This window comes from Eschrichtius robustus, chromosome 15 (assembly GCF_028021215.1).
Source record: "Eschrichtius robustus isolate mEscRob2 chromosome 15, mEscRob2.pri, whole genome shotgun sequence".
In the NCBI taxonomy this organism is placed as follows: domain Eukaryota; kingdom Metazoa; phylum Chordata; class Mammalia; order Artiodactyla; family Eschrichtiidae; genus Eschrichtius; species Eschrichtius robustus.
This window is the reverse complement of record NC_090838.1, coordinates 64009657-64031813: the sequence shown is the minus strand read 5'-3', so window position 1 is coordinate 64031813 and position 22157 is coordinate 64009657. Positions and strand designations below refer to the sequence as shown.

The 22157-nt window shown below is 49.5% G+C and overlaps 1 protein-coding gene across 5 annotated transcripts in view; it reads right to left on the bottom strand.

Annotated features, from left to right (window-relative positions):
- The window catches only part of TET3 (tet methylcytosine dioxygenase 3), a 111515-nt gene extending 101690 nt beyond the window's left edge, over positions 1 to 9825 (bottom strand). For 3 of the 5 annotated variants that reach the window (XM_068564360.1, XM_068564363.1, XM_068564362.1), the window contains exons 1-2: positions 9752 to 9825; positions 7740 to 8465 (exon numbers count right to left, since the gene is read on the bottom strand). In XM_068564360.1, coding sequence (XP_068420461.1) covers positions 7740 to 8042 — 303 coding nt within the window. In that variant the 5' untranslated portion in view covers positions 8043 to 8465; positions 9752 to 9825. Of the gene's footprint in view, positions 1 to 429; positions 522 to 7739; positions 8466 to 9280; positions 9322 to 9751 lie in introns of those variants that run through there. The other 2 variants (XM_068564361.1, XM_068564364.1) reach the window with 2 other exon arrangements.
- Between the last annotated feature and the right edge of the window lie 12332 nt (positions 9826 to 22157).

The window sequence follows — 22157 nt, the reverse complement described above, 5'->3', positions numbered from 1 at the left end:
GAACTACTCATATTGATAAAAAATCTAACACACAAGCCACTTGAAAGGTAGCTAGTGTGCCTGAGTTTCTGAATTTAATTTTAATTAATTTTAATTTTTGTAGCCACACATGGCTAATGGCTATCATATTGGACAGCTCAGGTAGAGCATGCTTCTTAAATTTGGGAGGTCATGAATACTCTTGAGAATTTGCTGAAAACCACAGCCCCTCTCCCCTGAGAAAATATACCTCTGCACATTCACACACTTGGCTGAAATTTTCAGAGAGTTTACAGACCATATTCCAACCCAGGTCTGAGATCAGGTCTAGAAATTGACCAAAAACGTTATGGCCTAAGAGCAATGTTTCTTCTGCAATGTAGTTGTCTAAGGAATATGTTATACTTTACACAGTTTGAGCAAGAGACCACCACGTGTGGAAGACCCCACCTGACAGAGGACGTCCTTGTAACATCCCAGCCAGAACATCCAGCCTCTACTCAGACCCATGCAGGCACAGGGCTGGTTCTTCAGTCTTGGAACAGCTATAAATGTTAGAAAATTCTTTTTTCAAACATGGATTCAGGGAGATCAGCTCAGTGCTTTCTGACGACCTAGAGGGGTGGGATAGGGAGGGTGGGAGGGAGATGCAAGAGGGAGGGGATATGGGAATATATGTATACGTATAGCTGATTCACTTTGTTTTACAGCAGACACTAACACAACATTGTAAAGCAATTATACTCCAATAAAGATATTAAGCAAACAAACATGCATTCAGTCTACCTGCTAACTTCTACCCTCTAATAAAAGTTCCACACATTCCCCTACACAAAGGAACTGACTCCCTCTTCCACACAGGACTCGTCTTAGCCTGCGATCCTCTACTCATCTTTTTCAGTTGTCCTGCATGTGACTACTCTGACAGAGCTCCTAGAGACAGGCTGTCAGCACACCTTTTAGAGTTTCAGCTATTCCTACCTGCTATTTCTTTCTTTTTTTTAAAAACAAGTGCAGAACTTTGGATTTACCCTGATTAAATTCCATTGAGTTTGGCTGAGGCCCATTGTTCCAGACTGCCCCCAATCTCCTTAACCCCTTGTTCTATCATTCAACTTAAATATCTGCATCACCACTACTACCGCCACCACGACCCACCTACCCACTGATCACACCTGCTCCTACCTACATCTTATGAATAGGGGGCACACATCCCTTCAGCTCCTAAGCCTCCAGACCCTTCCATGAGATCCAGGGTTCTATGGGTGTGCTCCTCCTGTTCACAACTACCACCAGCTACTACTCCGTCGTGGGGCTCCCATGTCCCAAGTCAGACTGCTGAGCAGCAAACATCTTCTGAGAACCCTTTCCCGACTGTTCTCAGAACACACACGCAAGTTCTTAAAGGGCTTATTTTCTTGATAACTCACTAGACTAGAAGGAAATGGACTCCAGAAAAACAAGAATAAACATGAAGTAAATCTCAAGATGTTCTCGTCTCCCTGGCCTACAGGGCAAATGGGTTGGATCACCCTCCTTACCCTTGTTGGCAACTGGAGTTCTTTTTTCTTTTTAAGTGTGATATGCCAAATTTTTATTCCCATTACCTCTTTTTTTTTTTAAGATTTTTTTGATATGGACCATTTTTAAAGTCTTTATTGAATTTGTTACAATATTGCTTCTGTTTTATGTTTTGATTTTTTGGCCGCGAGGCATGTGGGATCTTAGCTCCCCGACCAGGGATCGAACCCCCACCCCCTGCACTGGGAGGCAAAGTCTTAACCACTGGACTGCCAGGGAAGTCCCTGCAACTGGAGTTCTTTACCTCTGTTCATCAAGACTTACTTCTTGGGGCTTCCCTGGTGGCGCAGTGGTTGAGAATCCGCCTGCCAATGCAGGGGACACGGGTTCGAGCCCTGGTCTGGGAAGATCCCACATGCCGCGGAGCAACTGGGCTTGTGAGCCACAATTACTGAGCCTGCGCGTCTGGAGCCTGTGCTCCGCAACAAGAGAGGCTGCGATAGTGAGAGGCCCGCGCACCGCGATGAAGAGTGGTCCCCGCTTGCCACAACTAGAGAAAGCCCTTGCACAGAAACGAAGACCCAACACAGCCATAAATAAATAAATAGATAAATTTAAAAAAAAAAAAAAAAGACTCACTTCTGTCCCCTTCTCCATGCCCCATCCCCTTCTCCACTCACAGAAGTGCCACAGACCGGCTCCGCAAACTCTCATGGACATCCAAATCACCTGGGAACGTGGTTAAAGTGCAGCTTCTCATTCAGTAACTCTGATGTAAGGCCTGAGATTCCGCGTTTCTAACAACCTCCCAGGTGATGCCGATGCTGCTGGTCCACTGATTAGCAAGGTGGAAGTATGGCTGTAAACCATTCAGGTGCCCTAAGACTCAGGTGAGCAACTTGCAGTAAAGAGTCCAGGTGGCTGCCCGTCATTCAGCTCTCATCTGTGTCAGAGGAGTTCCACTGTAACTACACATGAGATACACCTGGGGAGCCCCAGCCCAGTAGAGAGCCACCCAAGACCAATCAAACTAGAATCCCTGGGGGTGGGATCCAGGTGATCCCAACATGGAATCCCTGATCCACACTGGTTGATAAAAAGTTTGAACAAGGCAGTTATACCTGTGCCCTCTTCAGGATGACTTTAAATAAAAACTGGTCCTCTGATCTGTCCACGAAGCTGGCAGGAAATACCATCATTTATCTGCAGAAATCCAGGCCCATTGGTTTGACTGAGTTTCTTTGTAAAGAACCACAGGGACCCTCAAAGCTCACCACTTGTCTTTCTAAATCTCACGAACCACCTTTTAAAAAATCTGCTCTAGAACTGTCAAAAACTGACATTGGTTTACAATTTCCACAATCTCTTTGAAAAATGGAACTTTCTGCCTGTCTCTGGTCTTTTGGCCCTCTTCCAATCATCAGAATTCCATAACGATATCATTCCATGAGTATTCCTGAAGGTGTGCAGTAGGGAGTGAATGACTCAGATTCAGGTAGGGTAGCTGGCTCTCCTTTCCTAACCACACATGCTGTGGTCTCTCCCCAGTTTATACTCCCTGACATGACAGGGATCTAGTGGCTTCTCTCTCTCTGTCACTAGTTCTGCTCCAAAGTTGTAAGACTGTCCCTTCCTTCTATGCTCTTGCTGGGAATATATAAAAGACTTTTATTGTCTTGAGCATTTTCCACCACTTCAGCACATTCTGGCCACTGGACTCTTTAATGTTCCTCTTAAAGCGTCAGACTACACTTGAACCGCACCCCTTTCCATGTAAAAAGCATGGTCTTTTACTATCTGCACTCACTACACAGCAGCCCAAGCAGCCACAGAGATGGTTCAGATCTTCCCCAGTCCCACCACCTTCCTCCTTAGGGCACCATTTAGGACTGTTAAGTCAGCATTTCCTTTTTAAAAAGCAATCTTACCCCTCCAGCTAACTTCCCTTTTAGAGTCTGTAGCCATGGGGTTAAAACTGTTTACAACTGAAAAAACAATTTTCTAAAGTCTATGGTAAACACCTCTCCTTGCCCAGGCTTCTCTCTGGATTCACAAATGCTGAGATGGGGTCCCTTTCTCTAAAGAGTCTCATCACTTCTACTTTACCAATCAATTCTTCCTTTGCTGGTGGGAACTGGTGCCAGCCTGACAGCATCCCTCCTCATAGCCTCCATCTTCAGGAAGACAGAGCTACTAGCAGGCGAGGCAAGAAGTGGTCAGGTTCTGATATTGTTGAGAGATCCCCAATTCCAAGGTATCCTGTCTCAAAACTGGCACAGAGCTTTGTTTCAGCCACTAAATCCAACTGGCTGACGGCTAGACACACCATACATATTTCTATTTCTCTTCATTTCTCACCCACAACATTCTCAGTCATGCTTCCAGCCTTATGTATACATACTTCTAGGGAAGTCTTTCTCACAAAGGGTTTCTCTCCTACCCTTTTTATCAGACATTTACCTCCCTCACCATGAGCAACTTTTCAGTCAGGCCCTGGGCCACAGTGGCTCCTTGCTCCTGGGTGTCCAGCCTCCTCCCCCAGCAAAGAGACCGGCAAATGTCTCCCTCCCTTTGCCTGGCCCCACAGTTCTATGAGCAAGCAGGGATGTCTTGAAACAAACATTTAATAAACAATTAAAGCTCAGAGACTAACAAACACAATTCTTATGCATAAAGATTAATTCTTTTCTAGATGTTCTAGGAATGTGTTGTCACCGTGCACTGATTACCTACCATGTGCTAGACATTCTGCATATTTTATCTCAATTAATCCTCACGAAGAAGGGTTAACCCATCTGACATATGAAAAAACCAATGCTCAAGAGAGTCAGCGGCACAGCCCTTACTTTGGGTTCTGTATCTTCACACTCACCAAATCCTACTTTTCTAATCAGTCGTCTTCATTGTGCTACAAGCCACCACTCAGGTAAAAAGAATGTGGAAGTCAAACAGCCTCCAACACCAGCCTAGGATCTAAATCCTCCCTGGAACTAGGAAGGAAGACCTCAGTTACAGGAATGAACCCCTTCAGGTGTGTTACCTCTCTTTAGGGCACAGAGGAGTAAGTAATCACCTACCTCTGTGGTGGACAGGACCAGCCCTGGGAGCTGCCTCTAGTACTAAAATGCTGAACTTTTCTGAGTAGATGGGCTCTGCAGCACCACCTACCCGCACTGGGTAAAAAAGTGAGGAGCAGGGAAGGAAGACAAGAAAGTCAAGATAATGTTCCCCCTCTTACAGGATGACACAAAGCATCTGTCAGCAGATAGCTCAGAGGAAGCCCCAAAGGAAGCTGCAGGAGGTGGAGACAGGATGGAAGTAAAGAAAGGTGCCCAGAAGAGGAGACGCTGAGAAGCACAGGTGCAAAGAGAGGGTCTGATTCCCAAGAGGCTCCTGGGATGCTATGTCTTGTCCCACCTGAAGAGTAGGGGTCAAGTTCTAAAGTTCTATGGGTCTCACAGATGTAGAGAACAAATGTATGGACACATGGACACCAAGGAGGGAAAGTGGCTGCGGCCGGGGAGGGCGGGGGGCGATAAATTGGGAGATTGGGATTGACATGTATACACTAACATGTATAAAATGGATAATTAATAAGAACCTGCTGTATAAAAAAATAAATAAAATTTAAAAATTTAAAAAAGTAAAAAAATAAACAGCATGCACAGCTTGAAAAAAAATAAAGTTCTATGGGTCTCCTCCTTTCCTGACCTCCCAAATCCTGGGACATGTTCCCTCTGCTACATGGCTGCTCAGACCTAGTGAAGGTCTCAGCAGTCCCCTGGGGGCTGTAAACACTGGGCTGGCTCCCTGGGCTCCCTCACTCAGGCACAGCCTCTTGGGCCTGTCAACTCTGCCAGAGATACAATACATCAAATGCAGTGTAGCCTGGACAGTGGTTCCCACATTTTCAGCCTTCAAGGACCAAATTAAAAAAATTGTGGAGACAGACACTAGTTACCATTTTGTAATTCTAGATCTAATTTCTATCAACACCTCCATTTCATTAAAAAAAGCACACTTTTAAACATCAAGAAGTAGAAAGTACCTATCCTTAAAACAAAGTACTGCTCTTTAAGTCAAAGAAAGTTAACTTTAAGACAAAGCTCACTCCATTGTCCCCCTTCCATTGTTTCTCCAGAAACTGGGAGAACTCTGTCATGGGACAGCACAGGTGCACAGATCAGCACGTGGACCCTCTGTCCAGGGGGGATCACAGGACACCAGCCACATTTTCCCTGACCCTGGGGGCCTAGAGGGGCAGCCGGCCATGGCAAGGTCCACAGGGATGTAGACATCTCTCCGAGGGGTTGTCTCTAAGCCTCAGCCAAGCCAGATCCCCGGTCTCTTAACCACGACCACCAGAAGCCCAGGCCAGCAGCTTCCACACAAGGATGACAGGCCCCTGGCTTCACTCCCAGCCCCTTTCACTCAGGTATGCCTCATTGTTGCCGAAAGAAGAGCTTAAACACAGTTCACAAGAGCCACGCGTTCCAGCCCAGAAAGCTCAGCCCCCTTCATCCCCCAGGGTTTGAGAGAAACGGAGTAAGAGAAAGGTGGAAGAGAAGGAGGTAAACCCTACCAGGAAGCAAGCAAAGGAATCAAGCTTTACAAGGTAGACGAAGCAGGTCCTACTTATACCAAAACACGAGATCTCATGCCCAGGAGTGAAGCCTACCACTGATCCCACCCCCCCTTTCAGAAAGGACTCACAGAGCACTGGGCCAGCAGGATGCCAACTCCCCCAAACACCAGCAACATAAAGGAGCTGGACACAGTCTCCCAGGCTGGGGTGGGGAGCTGCAGATGTGATCCAGATGTCTGCTTTAACCTGAGGCCGGGGAAATAACGGCATCAGTCCGCCATCCCTGGCCGTCCCTGGACCGTGATATGCAGCTTCCACAGGGAGTGGGCAAGACAAGGTGAGAAGGGGCAGAAACACCCCAGCAACACCCACTTTCCTGACCAAAACACTTGGATCTTTCTTCCCAGCCACGGGACCACAGCCCCACCAAGCTGGCGGCACAGCTCTGAACTCAGCAGTCAGGGAAATCCCGAGTGCAAGCCGCCAGCCCATGGAAGCCACAGGTACCCCGGCTCTCAGAAGTACAGTGGTTTCCAGCCCAGCTAGAGAGGGCTTCAAAGGCCATCAAGCACAACCCTTGCATCTCCCCAGGCAGAAGACAGACCCAGAGAGGGGACCTGAGTTGTCCGAGCCCTCGGACAAATCAGTGGCAGAGCGGGGGAGTCCCGCAGACAGTGCAGGCCTCCGTCTCTGTCCAGCGCCAGTTCCGCTGCCTGGAGCAACCTCGGCCGCTACACTGCTCCTCCCAAGCTGCTCAACTTCACTCGTCCCTACCTCTGCCAACTCTCCGCTGTTACAGCTGCCACCAACCTCACGCTGGCAGCCCACCACCAGAATGGAAAGGAAAGATGGCCAGTGCAGGGTCACTGCCTCTCCACTTCCTCCTCTGCTCTCATTCCAACTCCTTCCCTCTCTCTGCCTCCCTACTCCAAATTAAGGAAGTACTCCTTCCTGGGGTTGACAGTGTCTCAAAAACACATCATTCATTCGTTCAATTAGTATCTGAGTGCTTACTACACACCAAGGAACTGAGCCAGGCCCTGAGAACACAGAGATAAATGGTCCTTGACCTCAAGAAGTACTGTCTAGTAGGGGAACCCAAATCATGGGTTTCTCATTAAATTCCCAAACAAAAATTCCCAAACAGTTTCAGGTATCATCCCAAAAACGATGGCACCCAAAAAGATTTAGGGAAAGAAACATCCCACTCCATCAGGGTAGCATAGAAACATCCTGTCGCTCCAAATTTTTATTTCGAAACCCATCAGCCTCCAACCCTTACCTGACACCATCACTCCCCACATCACCCAAGCATTGGTGTGACCTTGAAACACATCTGAGGCTTCAAGCAGGACAAGAAACTTCTAGAGATAAAGCTGGATGGATATCATTGTCCTGCATCAAATGCAAACATCAGAGATGAGACTGCTAGCTCAGAGCCCTCTACAACCCGGTTCCTCTCCTATCAATTGTCGGCCGGGCAAAGGAGCCTAAAACAGCTTCCAAAGACAGCAACACTCCTATTTATGGCCCCACTCAAAGTTGGACCAGGAGGATCAAAACGGGAGAATGGGCTTAACTGGCTTTAGCAAGACCCCTGTGAATACAGCACCCTCAAGGAAGGGACAGGGCAGCCACGCAAGATCCAGCTTACCTCCTTGAGAAGCCCCACTTTTTTCTTCAGCACTTCACACTTGCGCAGTTTGCAGATCTGATGTGTGCGGCGGTTGGTACAGCTGGTGCAAGCCCCACAGTTTTCTAGCCGCCGGCAGGGCTCGCAAGTACCACACCGTTTCCGTTTCTTCCGCCCATCTCCACCCCCTCGGAGTTGGGGTTCACTCCTAGCCATTGGGAGCCCAGGCCCCTGGAAGCCCCCTACCATCACCTGGCCCTGAGGGAAGTCATAAAGGCCTGGCAGGTCTGGCTGGACTGCCAGGGGCACCTGAAACTGACTCATGACGCTGCCAGAGGTGGGGGCATAGGTGCTGGGGCAGAGCCACAGTCCAGCTTCCTGCCTCCAAAGGCCACCAACAGGTCCTTCTCTCCTAAAGCAGTCAAAATCTACAGGGTGAAGGCAAGTAGCTCCAGGCTCCGGGATGGGTGCCTCTTCTCAACCCCTCTTCACCTCCTCTGCAGCAGTCTGATAGGACTCAGTTGGGGGCCACTCTCCCACCTGCTGGGGCCCGGGATCTGGGGGAGGACACCAGCGGCAGTCCCCAGAGAAGGGATCATCTTGGCTGGGTGGGTTCTTCACCCTCACCCACTCTGGACCCAAGCATGAGGTGTGCCAGTAAGTGTGTGATGGGGGCAGGGCAGGGTGAGGAGTTTCTCCTCCGGTATTTCTTCTCCCGGGTCAGGATGATGGAGAAGGCAGCGCTGCCTGAAAAAGAGACAGAAAGGGGAAGCGCATCACTCGGGGCTCGGGGACAACTTTCACATGTTACCTCTTCCTGCTTCTGGGAAAAGAGAAGATGGGGGAAGAGAATGGGCTTGCTCTCATGAAGTTCTGCCCAGAACCTCTGGCAGGGCACACTAGCACCCGCTCCCTGAGGGAGAAGGCCTAGGGCCTGACAGGGTGGTAAGGAAACCTGGACGGCGAATTTAATGGGTGGTCAAGGTGAGATTTCTAAGAAAGTTGTCCTTCGCCCCACCCCCATGGGCTTGGGAGAGTTTTGCCAAAATTCCCACACACCCCTCACTGGAGGTGGCTAGGCCCTCCCCAGGGGAGCACAGCTTTCAAAATAAAGTTTGCAGAGAGCTTCACTCGGCGGGGCTGCCCGGGCGCCCCCTGCACGGAAGCGGCCTGGAGAGGGGCGCGCCCGGGGTAGCCCGCGCTGGCCGCCCAGCCGCGCTCCCCGCCCGACGGCCGGACCCGGGAGGGCGGCCCGCTCCGACGAGGGGGCGCTAGGAGGGGGGCGCGCTCCGGCTCAGGCCCGGCGCGCGCGCGCAGCCTCTCGGGCTCCTTTGTTCTGGGGCCTCGGCCGCTCGGCTCCGGCGGCTCCGCAGCCCCCGCCCCGCCCCGCCGCCCCCGCCCGGCTCCGCTACACTGTGATCCGCAGCACCCCCGCCTCGTCTCCCGCAACAAAGTAGCGGCCCCCCGGCCGGCCCGCGGGCCATCCCCTCCCCCGCGGGCCGGGCCCCCCCCACGCCTCCCCTCCCCCACCCCGGAGCCGGAAAGGCACCGACTGCACCGACCTGCCCGCCGCCTCCGGGGCGGAGCGCACAAAGGGGCAAAGTTTCCCGGCCCGCGCCGCCGCCACCACCGTCGCGGCCGCCGCCGCCGCCTGGGGCGCCCGCCTCCTGGAGCGCCTGGCCCGGCCGAGCTCGGCGCACGGAGCCCCCCGCCCGGGCCGAGGAGGGGACGGCGCAGGAGGAAGGAAGAGGCAGCGGCGGCCGCGGCGGCAGCAGCAGCAGCAATGAAGGCGTCCGCGGGACTCCCCGCCCCCCGCGCGCCGCGGCACGTGCTCGCCCGGGGACTCCCCCGCCCGGGAGGGCGCGCACGTGCGGCCCCGCCGAGCCCCGCCGAGCCCCGCCGGCCCCGCCGCCGCCCCCTCCGCCGGGCTCGGGGCTACGCGAAGGGGGAGTTCCGCGGAGGGGGAGGGGACGGCGCGGGCCGTCCTCGAGCGGGTGGGGGCAGGGCTCGGCCCAGACGCCGCGCCTTTGCACCTGCAGTACTTCCCCTCCACAGCGGTCGGTCTTCCCGGGACCCGGCCGCCCTCCTCCGGTTGGCCGCCACCGCCCTCCGGCGCTTCTGCAGCCCGGGCGGGCGCGGCGGGCGGCGCGGGGTGGGGCACGCGGACCTCCCAGTCTAGGCCCTCGGCGGAGCTGGCCTCGGTGTCCCCACTTCCTGCCACTCCCTGCGGGCCGAGCGGCCTGGGACGGCCCCGGCGCCCCCGGGAGTCCTGAGCTCCGGGCCCGACTGACCCCCCTCTCCTGGCAGCCGCTCGCTCGCTCATTCCGAGGCAGGACAATGGGGTACATCGCGCGTTTGCGTACCGAGTCAGCCTGGCCGGCAAGGAGGGGATACCCGCGAGCAGAGGCCGAGGGCCAGCCGGGAGGCACCCTCGCGGGGGTGACGGCCGAGCGCCCTACCCAGGCGGACCCCGGGCCCCTGCCATCGCGAGCCTCCCCCGCGCCGCTCTCGGCTCTTTCGCTTCGAAAACAAAGACTAATCCGATACCCCCGCCCTGCCTCCCAGAGGAGGGGAAACGGGCGCGTCGCGGAGGGTAACCGAGGAGGACAGCGTTCAGGAGGGGCTCGGACAGCCACCGAGGGGGCCGTGGCGCAACCGAGCCCTATAACCCAGAGCAGACACTTTGAAAAGTCACCCCGGGCTATTTTCCAGCCAAGGGGCAAGGAGTAAGACTATTTCCCAGTTGCCAAACTGCCTGTTCTCTCTGCTGCTTTTTTTCCCCTCACCTGTTGTTCAGGCCAAGTTGAAATTCCAGGTTAGATTAATTCAGCTCCACCCATCGGGCCTGACTGCCAGGCTGGTCCCCGAAGCTTCCTTCCACCTACCTGGGTTGCTGGGGAGAAGGGTGGGTCTCTAACACACACACACACACACACACACACACACACACACACACACACAAACACGGGCAAGTCCTGGCAGAAACAACCACGGGCGGACTGGCCTGACCAGTTTGGGCGGTGTTCAAGGAACCAGGTATCTGGCAGGCGTCGCCACCGGGATGAAGCTAACAACTCAGCCAAAACTGGAAAAAGAGCATTCGGCCGGTTATTTAAAAGAAGAAGAAAAAAAAGTAATTGATCTCAAGTAGCGCTGTCCAGAAAGCCCTAGGCGGTAGAAGCCCGGTTTCCGTCTGGAACTTCCCTCCCCACAGGCCTGATTTTGACAGCCTGCTCCAGTGGCCAGGTTGTCAGCTGTGGGAGGGCGGTGAACATGGCTGCAATACCTACTTCCTACTCTGGCCTTTGAGAGTAGGAAAGAATTTCTGTTCAGGGAAGTAAGACTAAAACTGAGAAGAGATACCAATAGAGTAATTTTCAGTCAAACATGAGAACAGTTTGTGGACTTTGTTTTTTATGTAATGAATGTTTAACGTTTTAAGTATTTTATTTTTAGTAAAAAGTATGTATATTAAATAAAACATAGGCAATAGAAAATTAGAAGACAAAAATAACCCCAATACAACATTTAACCTTTTGCTATATTTCCTTCTGGCCTTTTCTATTTGTAGATTATTTCCTTTTTTAAAATAATAACATGGCTGTACTCACACTGGTTATGCAGTTTGCTGTCCACTTTTTACTTAACATTATATTATAAGTATTTCCCTATTTGATAGACAATCTCCAGATAGTGTGACAATGAAGAGGGTGGCTTAGGAGTCAGGGAACTGTGGGTTCCAGGCCTGGCTCTGCCACTTGGTAGCAGAGTGACCTTGGACAAGGTACTCATCATTTCCGAAGGAATCCAAGTAAAGTACTTAACATAGTGCTTAATAAATAACAATTATTGTTTAATCCACATAAAAACCCGGTGAGGTACATACTATCTTTAAACCCACTTTACAGATAAGGAAATAGATTAAGTAATTTGCTCAAGGTCACTCAGCTAGTGAACTGTAGACTCAGAATTTGAGCCTGGCATCTTTCCTCCTGTTTTCTGTCTTGGTGAATGGCACCAGCAATTTACTGTGCCAGTTTACTCTTCACCAGCTATCTATGAAAGGGTCATTTCACAAAATCCTCTGGCTTAGGTAACAAGATGGATGCTGGTGCCATTCACCGAGACAGAGTACAGGAGGAAAGATGCCTGGGGACATCTGCGTGGAACTGAGTGTGGAGCTGAGGAGGCGAGGCTTGGGCTGTGGGCCCCATCAGGGAGCAGCTCGTGAGGCCTCAGGTGTGGAAGACCTCACTAGGAGTGGACATGGAGAGTGAGAAGAAAAGGCAGCCAGGCCAGAGCCCTGGCGAACACCAGCTCATGAGGGACAGCAGCTGACAAGGGGCCATCAAAGGAGACAGAAGGAGCTGCCAGAGAGGTAAGAGGGAAAACCAGTCCCAGGCCTGAGATGTGCTGTCAATCTCCCTCTGGAGCCTTGTATTTCAGCAGTCTTGTCACTCATTCCTTCTGCCCAAGGAAACCCCTTCCCACTTCAACCCCTTCCCAGTTACTCCTTCTACCTGCCGAATTCCCATTCATCCCGCAAGTCTCGGCATAAATGCCAGTTCTTCCATGAAACCACTTCCAGCTCTTCGGACAGATTCCAGAGTCCCACCCACTCTCCCTCCGCAGAAGTTTGACGCTGCCTCCCTAGGAAAATCTTATCAGTACTGTAATCATTTGCACATTTCCCTCCCAGTTACTATGAGCCCTTGGAGGGTTGGAACCCTGTCTTTTCACCTTTGTAACTCTAAAGCTAAGCACCCAATCAATATGTGTTCAATGCAGAAACGAGGTCAGTAGAGCCTGATGAATGAAATATCCCACTAACACCAAGCACCCACAGACTTCCAAGGTTTATTCCTGCTTGCTTTCCTACCTGCACGAACCCTTCAGGGACCCTCAAAATAAAGTCCAAACTCCTCAGGCCCTGCCTTCCCAGGTCTGCAGCCTCCTGTGCTGCCGGGTTATTCCTACTGGACCAGCGCTCAGGGCAGGAGAACAGCTGGGACCGGCGTGGAGGTGGCGAGCGAGCCTCTCTATCTGAAAGCAGCCTGAAACCCGAGGCAGTGAGTGGTTCACTAAGTGTGGTCCCAGGTCCGCAGCGTCACCAACACCTGGGAACTCGTTAGAAATGCAAGCTCTCGGGCCCCACCCTAAACCTACTCAAGCAGAAACTCTAGGGGTGGGGCCCAGCGTTCTGTTTTAACAAGCCCTTCAGGCGTTGCACCCTCAAGTTTGAGAAGCGGGCGAGAAGCAAGTTCAGCACCTAGGCGCCGGCCAAGATCACGCCGGAGGCGCTTAGAGAAGGCGGACCCAGGGAGGCTCCTTTTATAAATCGGCTTGGCGGGCCCCACCCCCAGCGGCCGAGGGCAGAGCCTTTTAGGCAATTGCTCCGGTGAGGTTAGGACCTGGCTGCGCTGCTGCCCCAAGGACTAGAAAGGGAAATCCCGTCTCGAGAAGGAAGAGCCCGAGGGACTGCAGGCGCTACAGAATTGGCAGGGGGCGTTTCGCTGGATGGGGACGGAGGTGGGGCTGGGGAATAAGTAGGGCTTCCATTGATGAACTGAAGTTAATTCCGCACTGGGCAAAGGGCACAAGAAGTGTAATTGGATGTGCGCGCGTGTGGTTCTTCAGGAAGCCACTGCGTGGAGCCGCCACTGCTGGGTGTTTGCCCAACCTGCAAATGATTGAACGTGACTGACTTCCTCTGAGGCACTTGGCTCCACTCCTTCCCTTTAGCTAATAAGCAATTTGTCCTATTTGAAGAATGAGCTTTGTATTACGGGACCTTTTGCAGAAATGTAAATATTCTCCGATGTCCACACCTGAGCTTCGTTTTAAAGACTGAAGGCACTGGGAAGTTCATTTGATTTTTGTTGTGTTCTTCTTTGGTCATGTGTTGGTTAAAAATATTATCACCTTACATTTGCATAGAGCTTTCCCTTTGCAAAGCACTTCCACACCCTTTCCAGTTCTGTCTGCAGAGTGGCTTGTACACCAGGTGTGCAAATGTTACTTTCTTTTTCTTTCTATGACATAGTTATTATTGTTATTATAACCATTTTACAGATAAGGGAACTGGGACTCAGAGGGGTAATTCTTCCAAGGTCATTCACTACTAAGTGTCAGAATCAGGCCTGCAATCCAGGACCTCTGAAATTAGCCTACCAGTGCCAGGGCTGTTCTGGGGGAAGAAACTGGCATTTTGCTCTTGGTGAAAGGGAGATTCGTTAGTGCATTGCTTTTGGACATGCACTGGTTAGTGCGACATGTGTAGGGTATCTAGATTATGCTTTTGGATAACTCAGCAAATGCTTTCATGTTTTATAGCTATTTCTGTGACTTCATTTTGAATTTAGGTTCAATCAAATAGGTACACAACTTACAAGGAGCATGCAAGTGTCCCCTTCATAATGGGAAAGAGATTAAATAACCTGGAAATCTTCCAACCTAAGGGGGCTGGGCAGGAGGATGGGATCTTTGATTGACTCAGAGACTCAAGATGCTGAATACCCAACAGGAATAAAGGCCTTGATGCCCCCAAACCTTGATTTGACTGGGTGTATCAGTCAGGATCAGTTAAGTGGTGCTAGAGTAAGAAGCAATCCCCAGGTCTCAGTGGTTTGACAAAATTTTATTTCTCCATCATGAAATATGTCTCCTGGGGATCAGCAGGAGCTCTGTTTCCCATAACCACTTAGGGACTCAGGCTGCTGCAACTAGACATGTTGCCTCCTCAACCCTGAAGGCAGGAAATGAGGGTGGGGCAAATAGAGCACTAACTCTTAAAGCATTTACCTGGAAGTAACACACATCACCTTTGTTCTGATTTCATTGGCCAAAGCAAGTCATAAGGGAGCAGGGGAATGCCATAGGTGCAATACTCCCATGTGCCTGGAAGGAGAAGCAAAAATATTTGGTTAACAGCACTAATAATTAATACACAGGGAATAGTATGTGCGCATATGTGCGAGGTGGATGTGTGTGTGTGTGTATTTGAGGCATGTGTTAATGCAATCAGTTCTGCCCATTTCAAGAGCATTTCTCCCTCCTGGGGACATATATTTGAGATTTCCACTCTAATGGGTGTCATTCCTCCCACTATGCATGTTCAGAGATTTAGATTAGTAGAAAGAAACCTGAGTTGAGGGAAGCATGGTGGGAGAGGAGAGTGACAGTGGAGCAAACTCAGTAGAAATTAATGTGTAAATAAAAAAAGAATCCAGAAAAGGAAGGGACTCAGTATATATGTCACTAGGGACCTGCCTAGTAAAGAAACTACTAAAACAGCATAGCTGTGGCAGAAGCATTTCCTGCCTTCTTGCCGTTCACTCCCACTCTTCCTTCCTGGCTAAACTCAGGTGACCCTCTGGGAAGCCTTTGATGATCTCTCGAGACTGGGCCCACCAGTCATAGCATAAGAATGAGTCAGTCTGTCCCATCCACTGTGTAGTGGATGGGGACCATGTCTTGTCCAGAGCCAGCTTCAGTCTGGGGTCTTGGAACAGAGGCAGAGAAACCAGTTGGAAGGCTGTTGCAGGAACCCAGGTGAGAAAAAAATGGTGGCCTCCATTAGGGCAGTGGTGGTGGGGATAAAGAGAAGTACGTACTGGAGAGATTTAGGGAATCAAATAACAGGAAGGGGCTGATTGGATGAGGGGTGGGGAGGAGATTTCTGGAAGAGCAGCAGGGTGGATGGTAGCACCAAGGGGCCTAGAGGAGGAGCAGTTTGCTAAACGAGGTCAGCAAGGACATGTTCCATTTGAGGCACCTGTGGGACCGGCCCACAGAGAGACCCAGGAAGCAGCGAATAGAAGGTCCTGGGGTTCAGGAGGGGAAAGCGGCTGCGCTCAGATCTTAGATCTACCTCTTGGTTAAACTTCAACATCAAATCCTCAAACAAGGTCATCATATTTTTAAAGGAACTTGCAAAAAAAAATAAAAACAAGAAAAAAAGTGGGGAGTTAGGGGGAGGAAGCCACAGAAAATACGTGAAAATAAAAATTGTGAAATTTTTGATCTACAAATCCTGAGAATCCAGTTAGAGGAGTGCAAAGGCTTCATGGAAAGAGCTGAGCCTCCCTAAAAGATTGGTTCAACTTCAACCAGTTTGTCTCAATAACTTATTTCCGTAAGTTGTTTCCACCCCATCTCCTGCTGAGCAGGGGCCTACTTGTCCCACCTGAGACCTGAACTTGATATCAACCCCTTTCATCCTTGAGGCTCCCCTTCCCCATATCCTTTTATGGATGAGGGTCAAGTCCCATTTGCAGAAAGAGTGCAGTGCAGGGGGACAAATCTTCAGAACCCCTACCAGAGACCCCTTTCTTCCCACTCAGCCATTGTGATACATAGGTGCCCTAAAGATTGAGAAGCTCTGCTTTAGAAGTCTACAGGGGCTAGGGATAAGAAGGTTAGAGATAAAAAGGACACAGGTGTCCCCCATGGACCTGGGAGAGAGGTTCTTGGAAATACCTGCACTAATGGATCCAGTCATTCAAGGTCACTCTAGCCTCGTTCCTGGGGAGGTATTCTGTGTTCCCAACATTGTACTATTTATCTACTAAACCAGGGAGGGGATTATCAGCTTATGTCTCAGTCTTCTCGCCAATCTCTAGGATGGTCCTAATGGTGGCATGACTAGGCCATCACCCACATCCACCTGATATTCAGCCATCTCAAACCACAGTAAAACTTGAATTTGAACATCGAGCCTTCGGGAAACAATCTAATTATTTATAGTGACTCAAAAGCCTGTAAGACAGAAAATGGGTGTTCAGGCAGAAAGAGGCCACAGTGAACAAAAAGATTGGCCATTCAAACAGGGATATAGGGATTTCCCTGGTGGCATAATGCTTAAGAATCCGCCTGCCAACGCAGGGGACATGGGTTCGAGCCCTGGTCCAGGAAGATCCCACATGCCGCGGAGCAACTAATCCTGTGTGCCACAACTACTGAGCCTGCGCTCTAGGGCCTGTGAGCCACAGCTACTGAAGCCCGCGCGCCTAGAGCCCATGCTCTGCAACAAGAGAAGCCACTGCAATGAGAAGCCCACGCACTACAATGAAGAGTAGACCCCGCTCGCCACAACTAGAAAAAGCCCGCTCACAGCAACGAAGACCCAACGCAGCCAAAAAGAAATAAATAAATTTATTAAAAAAAAACACAAAACAAAAAACAGGGATGTGCAGTGGGCTAAGGGCACCTGAGTGAAGCAGTGGTGAGCACTCAACAGGGCCTGCCCAGGTCCACAGGCCCAAGAGGAGCCTCACAGCTGCTGGAAAAAGAAGGAAGAAAAACAATGAAGTACAGGAAGTCTGGAAGCACCCCCCCCACACACACACTGAGAGGCCTGGAGAAGAGCTCAGGTTTACAAGCACCTGCTGATCTCTGTAGAAAAGTCAGTGAGTAGGGTTTTTTGAAAATATCTCTGGGGCCTCTTGGCTGCGAGAGCCCTCTTTGGAGGAAGGCAGGTAAATTCCTTCATGTGGTATGCCGGAGGTGCCAGGTCTATCTACTGTTGTCTGTGGGCACTCCTGGGACGTGGGCTCCAACATCAACACTGAAAGAAAACCTCAGGATTAAGGTTGCCAGATTTAGCAAATAAAAATACAGAGCGTCCAGTTAAATTCAAAAGTCAGAGAAACAACAAATAATTGTTTAGTGTCCATATGTCCCATATATTACATGCCAGAGCAACCCTACTCAGGATTAGAGTCTGTACCCAAGGCATGGGACCAGGGCGGTGGGCGGAGTGGGTGAGGGGGTTGACCTGAGAGGAAGTTTCTACCTGAGGCCCAGTAGTACCATCCTAAGACCCACCCTGTTTTTGAATACAGAGTGGAAATGGGCTTTTGTTAGTTTGGGGGTGGGCAGTCTTTTGTGAGAGACTATGTCATCTAGCTTGCTTTTTAAACGTTTTTCCCTACAAAGGTGGGAACTACCAACATGTTTTTTTACATGTATCGGGTGGGGTAGCTCAAGGAACGTATATAATAAAAGTATCGTAGTTTTGATAATTCCAAGTCTGGTTCCTATAGGAGATGGACTGTTTCTCAGTTCAGACCAATAAAATCCTGCTTAACCAGAAAAACTTTTCTTACTTAAGCAGGCATTTATTCATTGAGACCTGTAGAAGAAAAATGGTAACTATTTACCTGATCAAGCAATCAAAAAGCATTTCTAAGCATAAAATCACTAAATCCTTCTGCATGTCAACAACCCAAATTAAATTATAAATTAAGGGAAAATATTTACAAAACAAATGAAAAGGAAAAGTGTTATGTAGTTGATATGTAAGAAAAAAGTCACCCACAAGGGGACAAAAAGGCAAAGAATGTGAACACTCACAAAGAAGAAATACAAATGACCAAAAAAGATATAAAAAGTCCAACCTCATTCATAATCATAGCAAGCTGACAGATCACAAAATGAAAATACAGTTGACTCTTGAATAATACAGGTCTGAACTGCGTGGGTCCACTGAACCTGGATTTTTTTCAGTAGTAAATACTACAGTATTACACCACCTGCGGTTGGTCGAATCTGAGGATGCAGAACTAGGGATACAGAGGAACCAAGGATACAGAGGGCTGACTACATTATACTGGGATTTTGGACTTCCCTGAGTGTCAGTGCCCTAACTCCCGTGTTGTTCAAAGATCAACTGTACTCAGTTTTGCAAATACTGTTAACGGTTTTCTTTGCCAAGATATGCCACTGATGAGACCATAAACTCACATACCCTTTTGGCAAGCAATTTCACATGCTTGTCAATACCTTCAAAATGTTTATACCCTCTCAATAATCTCACTTCTAGGACAACGGTGCACAAAAATCAAGGTACAAGGGTCTTCATGGAAGGCTTATTTATAACAACAAAATTAGAAACAACCTAAATGTCCAACATTAAAGAATGATTAATTCATAAGATGTAAGCACAGCAGAACATGATGCAGCCATTATAATAATTTCATTAATTTAAAAATTAAACAAACACAAGTTAATTATAGAAAAATGAGTATACAAATGAGCAAAAAGAAAAATCTGAAAAGAATCTGCAGTCCAGTGTTAATCACTATTAATGTTGTGGACCATATCTTTAAAAATCTTTTATGTCTTAATATTAAAATAGTGCTTTTGAAAAATATTTGGTAATATTGGAAAATATTTACCATATGAAGTCAAAAGAAAATAATCAGTATATATTGTATTATCAAGAATTTGTAAGTAAATATGCACAAAGATTGGAAGGGAATACATAAAAATATTAATAATGGGTCTCTGGATGATTTTTGTTCTTTATACCTTTCTTCTAGAATTTCTACAATAAATGGATATAATTCCTATAATTGAGAAATAGAAAATTATTTTTGAAAACAGGCGAGTGGAACATTTATGCCTTAAAGCAGGTCCTCGAGAGAGCAGGAAGCAAGTAATAATGATTAACAGAATGGTTTTGACTTTGCACACTGGAGCCACCCTAGAGAACTTAAAGAAGCCATTGCCTGGGCCCCACCCTCGGAGATTCCTGCTGAGCAGGGGCCAGGGCGTTATGCCCTTGGCAATATCTAGTCACTCTTGGGTGGGGGTACAATGTGCAGCTAGGCTGGGATGTGTTTGCACGAGCCATCACAAGTTTCCCCAGGAGTCTAGGCCACTGTGGTCTGGCAGAGGAGGAACTGCAGGACCTGATTTCAAGCCCCAAGTGGCATCTCTAGCTGTGTGCTTTAGGTGAGTCATTTAACTGCACCTTAGTCTATCTGTAAAATGGGAATATGCAATGCAAGATTTGGGGTGTGGCTTCAAGGGGAGGATGAATGAGAAAGTGCTGTGTGAAATAGACAGCATATAGAATGTGCTGTTTTTGAGAACCTGGAAACTTAGATGATAGCAACTGTCTTTGATCAATGAAATATCCTTGGCAACTTGGGAACCCATGCAAATAAACAGGTTTGTTTCTAAGCTGTGTCAGTCTTGTAATTTGATTTGATTCAGAGATCCTGTAGGCAGGTGCTGGCAAATGTGGATGCCTGGGGCAGTCTTAGCCTGAGGGCTCATGGGCAGTGGACAGCAGCCAATAGATCTGAGTTGGTTCAGACCACTCGGTCGTCTTGCTTTGAAAGGTGGCTGGCCTCTGGAAGCCAAAACTTTGTTCTCATGAGAATGTGCCTTTGCACGCTACACAAACACCCTAGAATGTCTACTTCTTCTTTTTTTTTTTTTTTCAAAGCAAATCACTGGGTTTTTTTGGTCTTTCTTTCTTTCTTTCTTTCTTTCTTTATGGCTCTATTGGGTCTTCGTTTCTGTGCGAGGGCTTTCTCTAGTTGCGGCAAGTGGGGGCCACTCTTCATCGCGGCGTGCGGGCCTCTCACTATCGTGGCCTCTCTTGTTGTGGAGCAAGGCTCCAGACGCGCAGGCTCAGTAATTGTGGCTCACGGGCCCAGTTGCTCCGCATCATGTGGGATCTTCCCAGACCAGGGCTCAAACCCATGTCCCCTGCATTGGCAGGCAGATTCTCAACCACTGCGCCACCAGGGAAGCCCCACTTCTTTTTTTAAAAAAATGAAAACAACAACAACAAAAAATTTATTTATTTATTTGGCTGTGCTGGGTCTTAGTTGTGGCACGCGGGATCTAGTTCCCTGACCAGGGATCGAACCCAGGCCCCCTGCATTGAGAGTGTGGAGTCTTAACCACTGGACCACCAGGGAAGTCCCCAGAGTGTCTACTTCTAAATAAATGTTCTTATCTAAATCATCTCCTTGGGAGATTATGTGGCCATTGCTTAAAGTGTCTTAGTAATTCCTCTTTTGAGATTGCCTTTGTCTAAGCTACATTATTTTCTGAGTATTTTCAATCAATGAATTCATTCTCCATCCTTTGAAGAGAAGCTTAATTTTAGAAAGCAGCCAAAAACATCTTTCAGAACCAAACCTGACAAGTTAGATGGTATTCAAGCCTAGGTTAGACGTTTTATTTTTTAAGCGAAGAGGTTCCTTGTAAGGTACACATGTGTGTCTGTCTTGCTACCCAGTGTATTCCCAGCACCCTGCACAGCACCTCGGGCCTTGAGTGGTGAACAGAACCTGGCTCTCTACTGGGACCCAGAAACTGGCTCAGAAGGTAAGTCTGGGAAAGTTTTTGAACAAAGCAGCCTGTTTGGGAGTAATAATTTCTAGCTTGTATGTTGACCAGAAATGTCTCTTTCTTTTGATAAGTGTGCTGTGGGTACACCCTGTGCATTTGACTACGGAGAAAATGATGCAGTTCCTTCCCCTTATTGGGGCTAATACTGGATTTAGTCTCCTAAGACAACACTAATCAGCAACACTGGACAAATCCAGGCATTTCTGGAATTATTTTTCATGCCAACCCAATCCACAAAACATGCAAACATGGTATTGTCAACAAGGACAATACCCAAAATATAATTCACTTTTTCACACAAGAATTTCAAGACACTGACATTAATCCAAGTTAAGACTTGCAAATGAGCCAAGGTCCACAGCTCCAGGCACTAATGAATTTGAGGAGTACACAGTTAAGCAGCTCATAGCCAGGACTGAGAGCATCCGCCTGCGAGTCAGAACTCCTGGGTTGATTCTGCTCAGCTGTTAACTAGCTGTGTGTCTGGGGCGCCGGGGCCGGGGCTGGGGGGAGGGGGGGGATTTCACACCTCTCCCCTTGTTCTTTATCCATACAGTGATCTCACACTCTTAAAGCCATCAGTCCTAAGAACAATGAAGGCGGACAGGAAGCAAGGAGAGCAGATTGCTAACAGCAGGCACCCCGCTGGCGGCCGTGGAGGGAAAGCAAGGTGCTGCTGAAGGAGCGGAGACTCGGGGGGGGCAGCAGGAGCCAGTCTTAGCTGAGACGAGATCCCTGCTCTGAAGGAAAAAGAAAGCCAAAGGCAGAGCTCAACTTCTCCTGGCAATGGAACCGTTTCCAAGAAGGGAACACAGAGGTCATCTGAGGTCAAGTTCAGGGCACGCAGCCAGCAGCCAGGCGGGAAGGAAGTTGCAGCGAATGCCCGCCTGCTTCCCAGCCCTTCGCCTTCTGAGCACAAGTCCCGCGCCACCCCCTTTGCCAGGGCGCCCCGGGAACCTCAGAGGCTCCTTCCAGACCCCGGCCTTCTGGCTCTGGCCTCACGGACGCAACCCGCGTGGAGGCGCCGCGGAGAAGCAGGTAGAGTCAGCGAGTCGTTGCGAGCGCTGGGTCGGCGCCAGCCCGGCGTGTCTCGGCCGCTCCGAGCGCTCTACTGAAAACCTTCGAGCCTTCTTCATCCACTGCCGCCCTCCTCCAGCCTCATGGCCTCCCCTGCCTTAGGCACACAGGACTCTTTCTTAGCTCCCTGCCTTTGCTCTTGGTGTTTACCCCAAAGCCATTCTAACCACAACTTTTGCTCTGGAAATCCGGCTATCATTTAATGCCCAG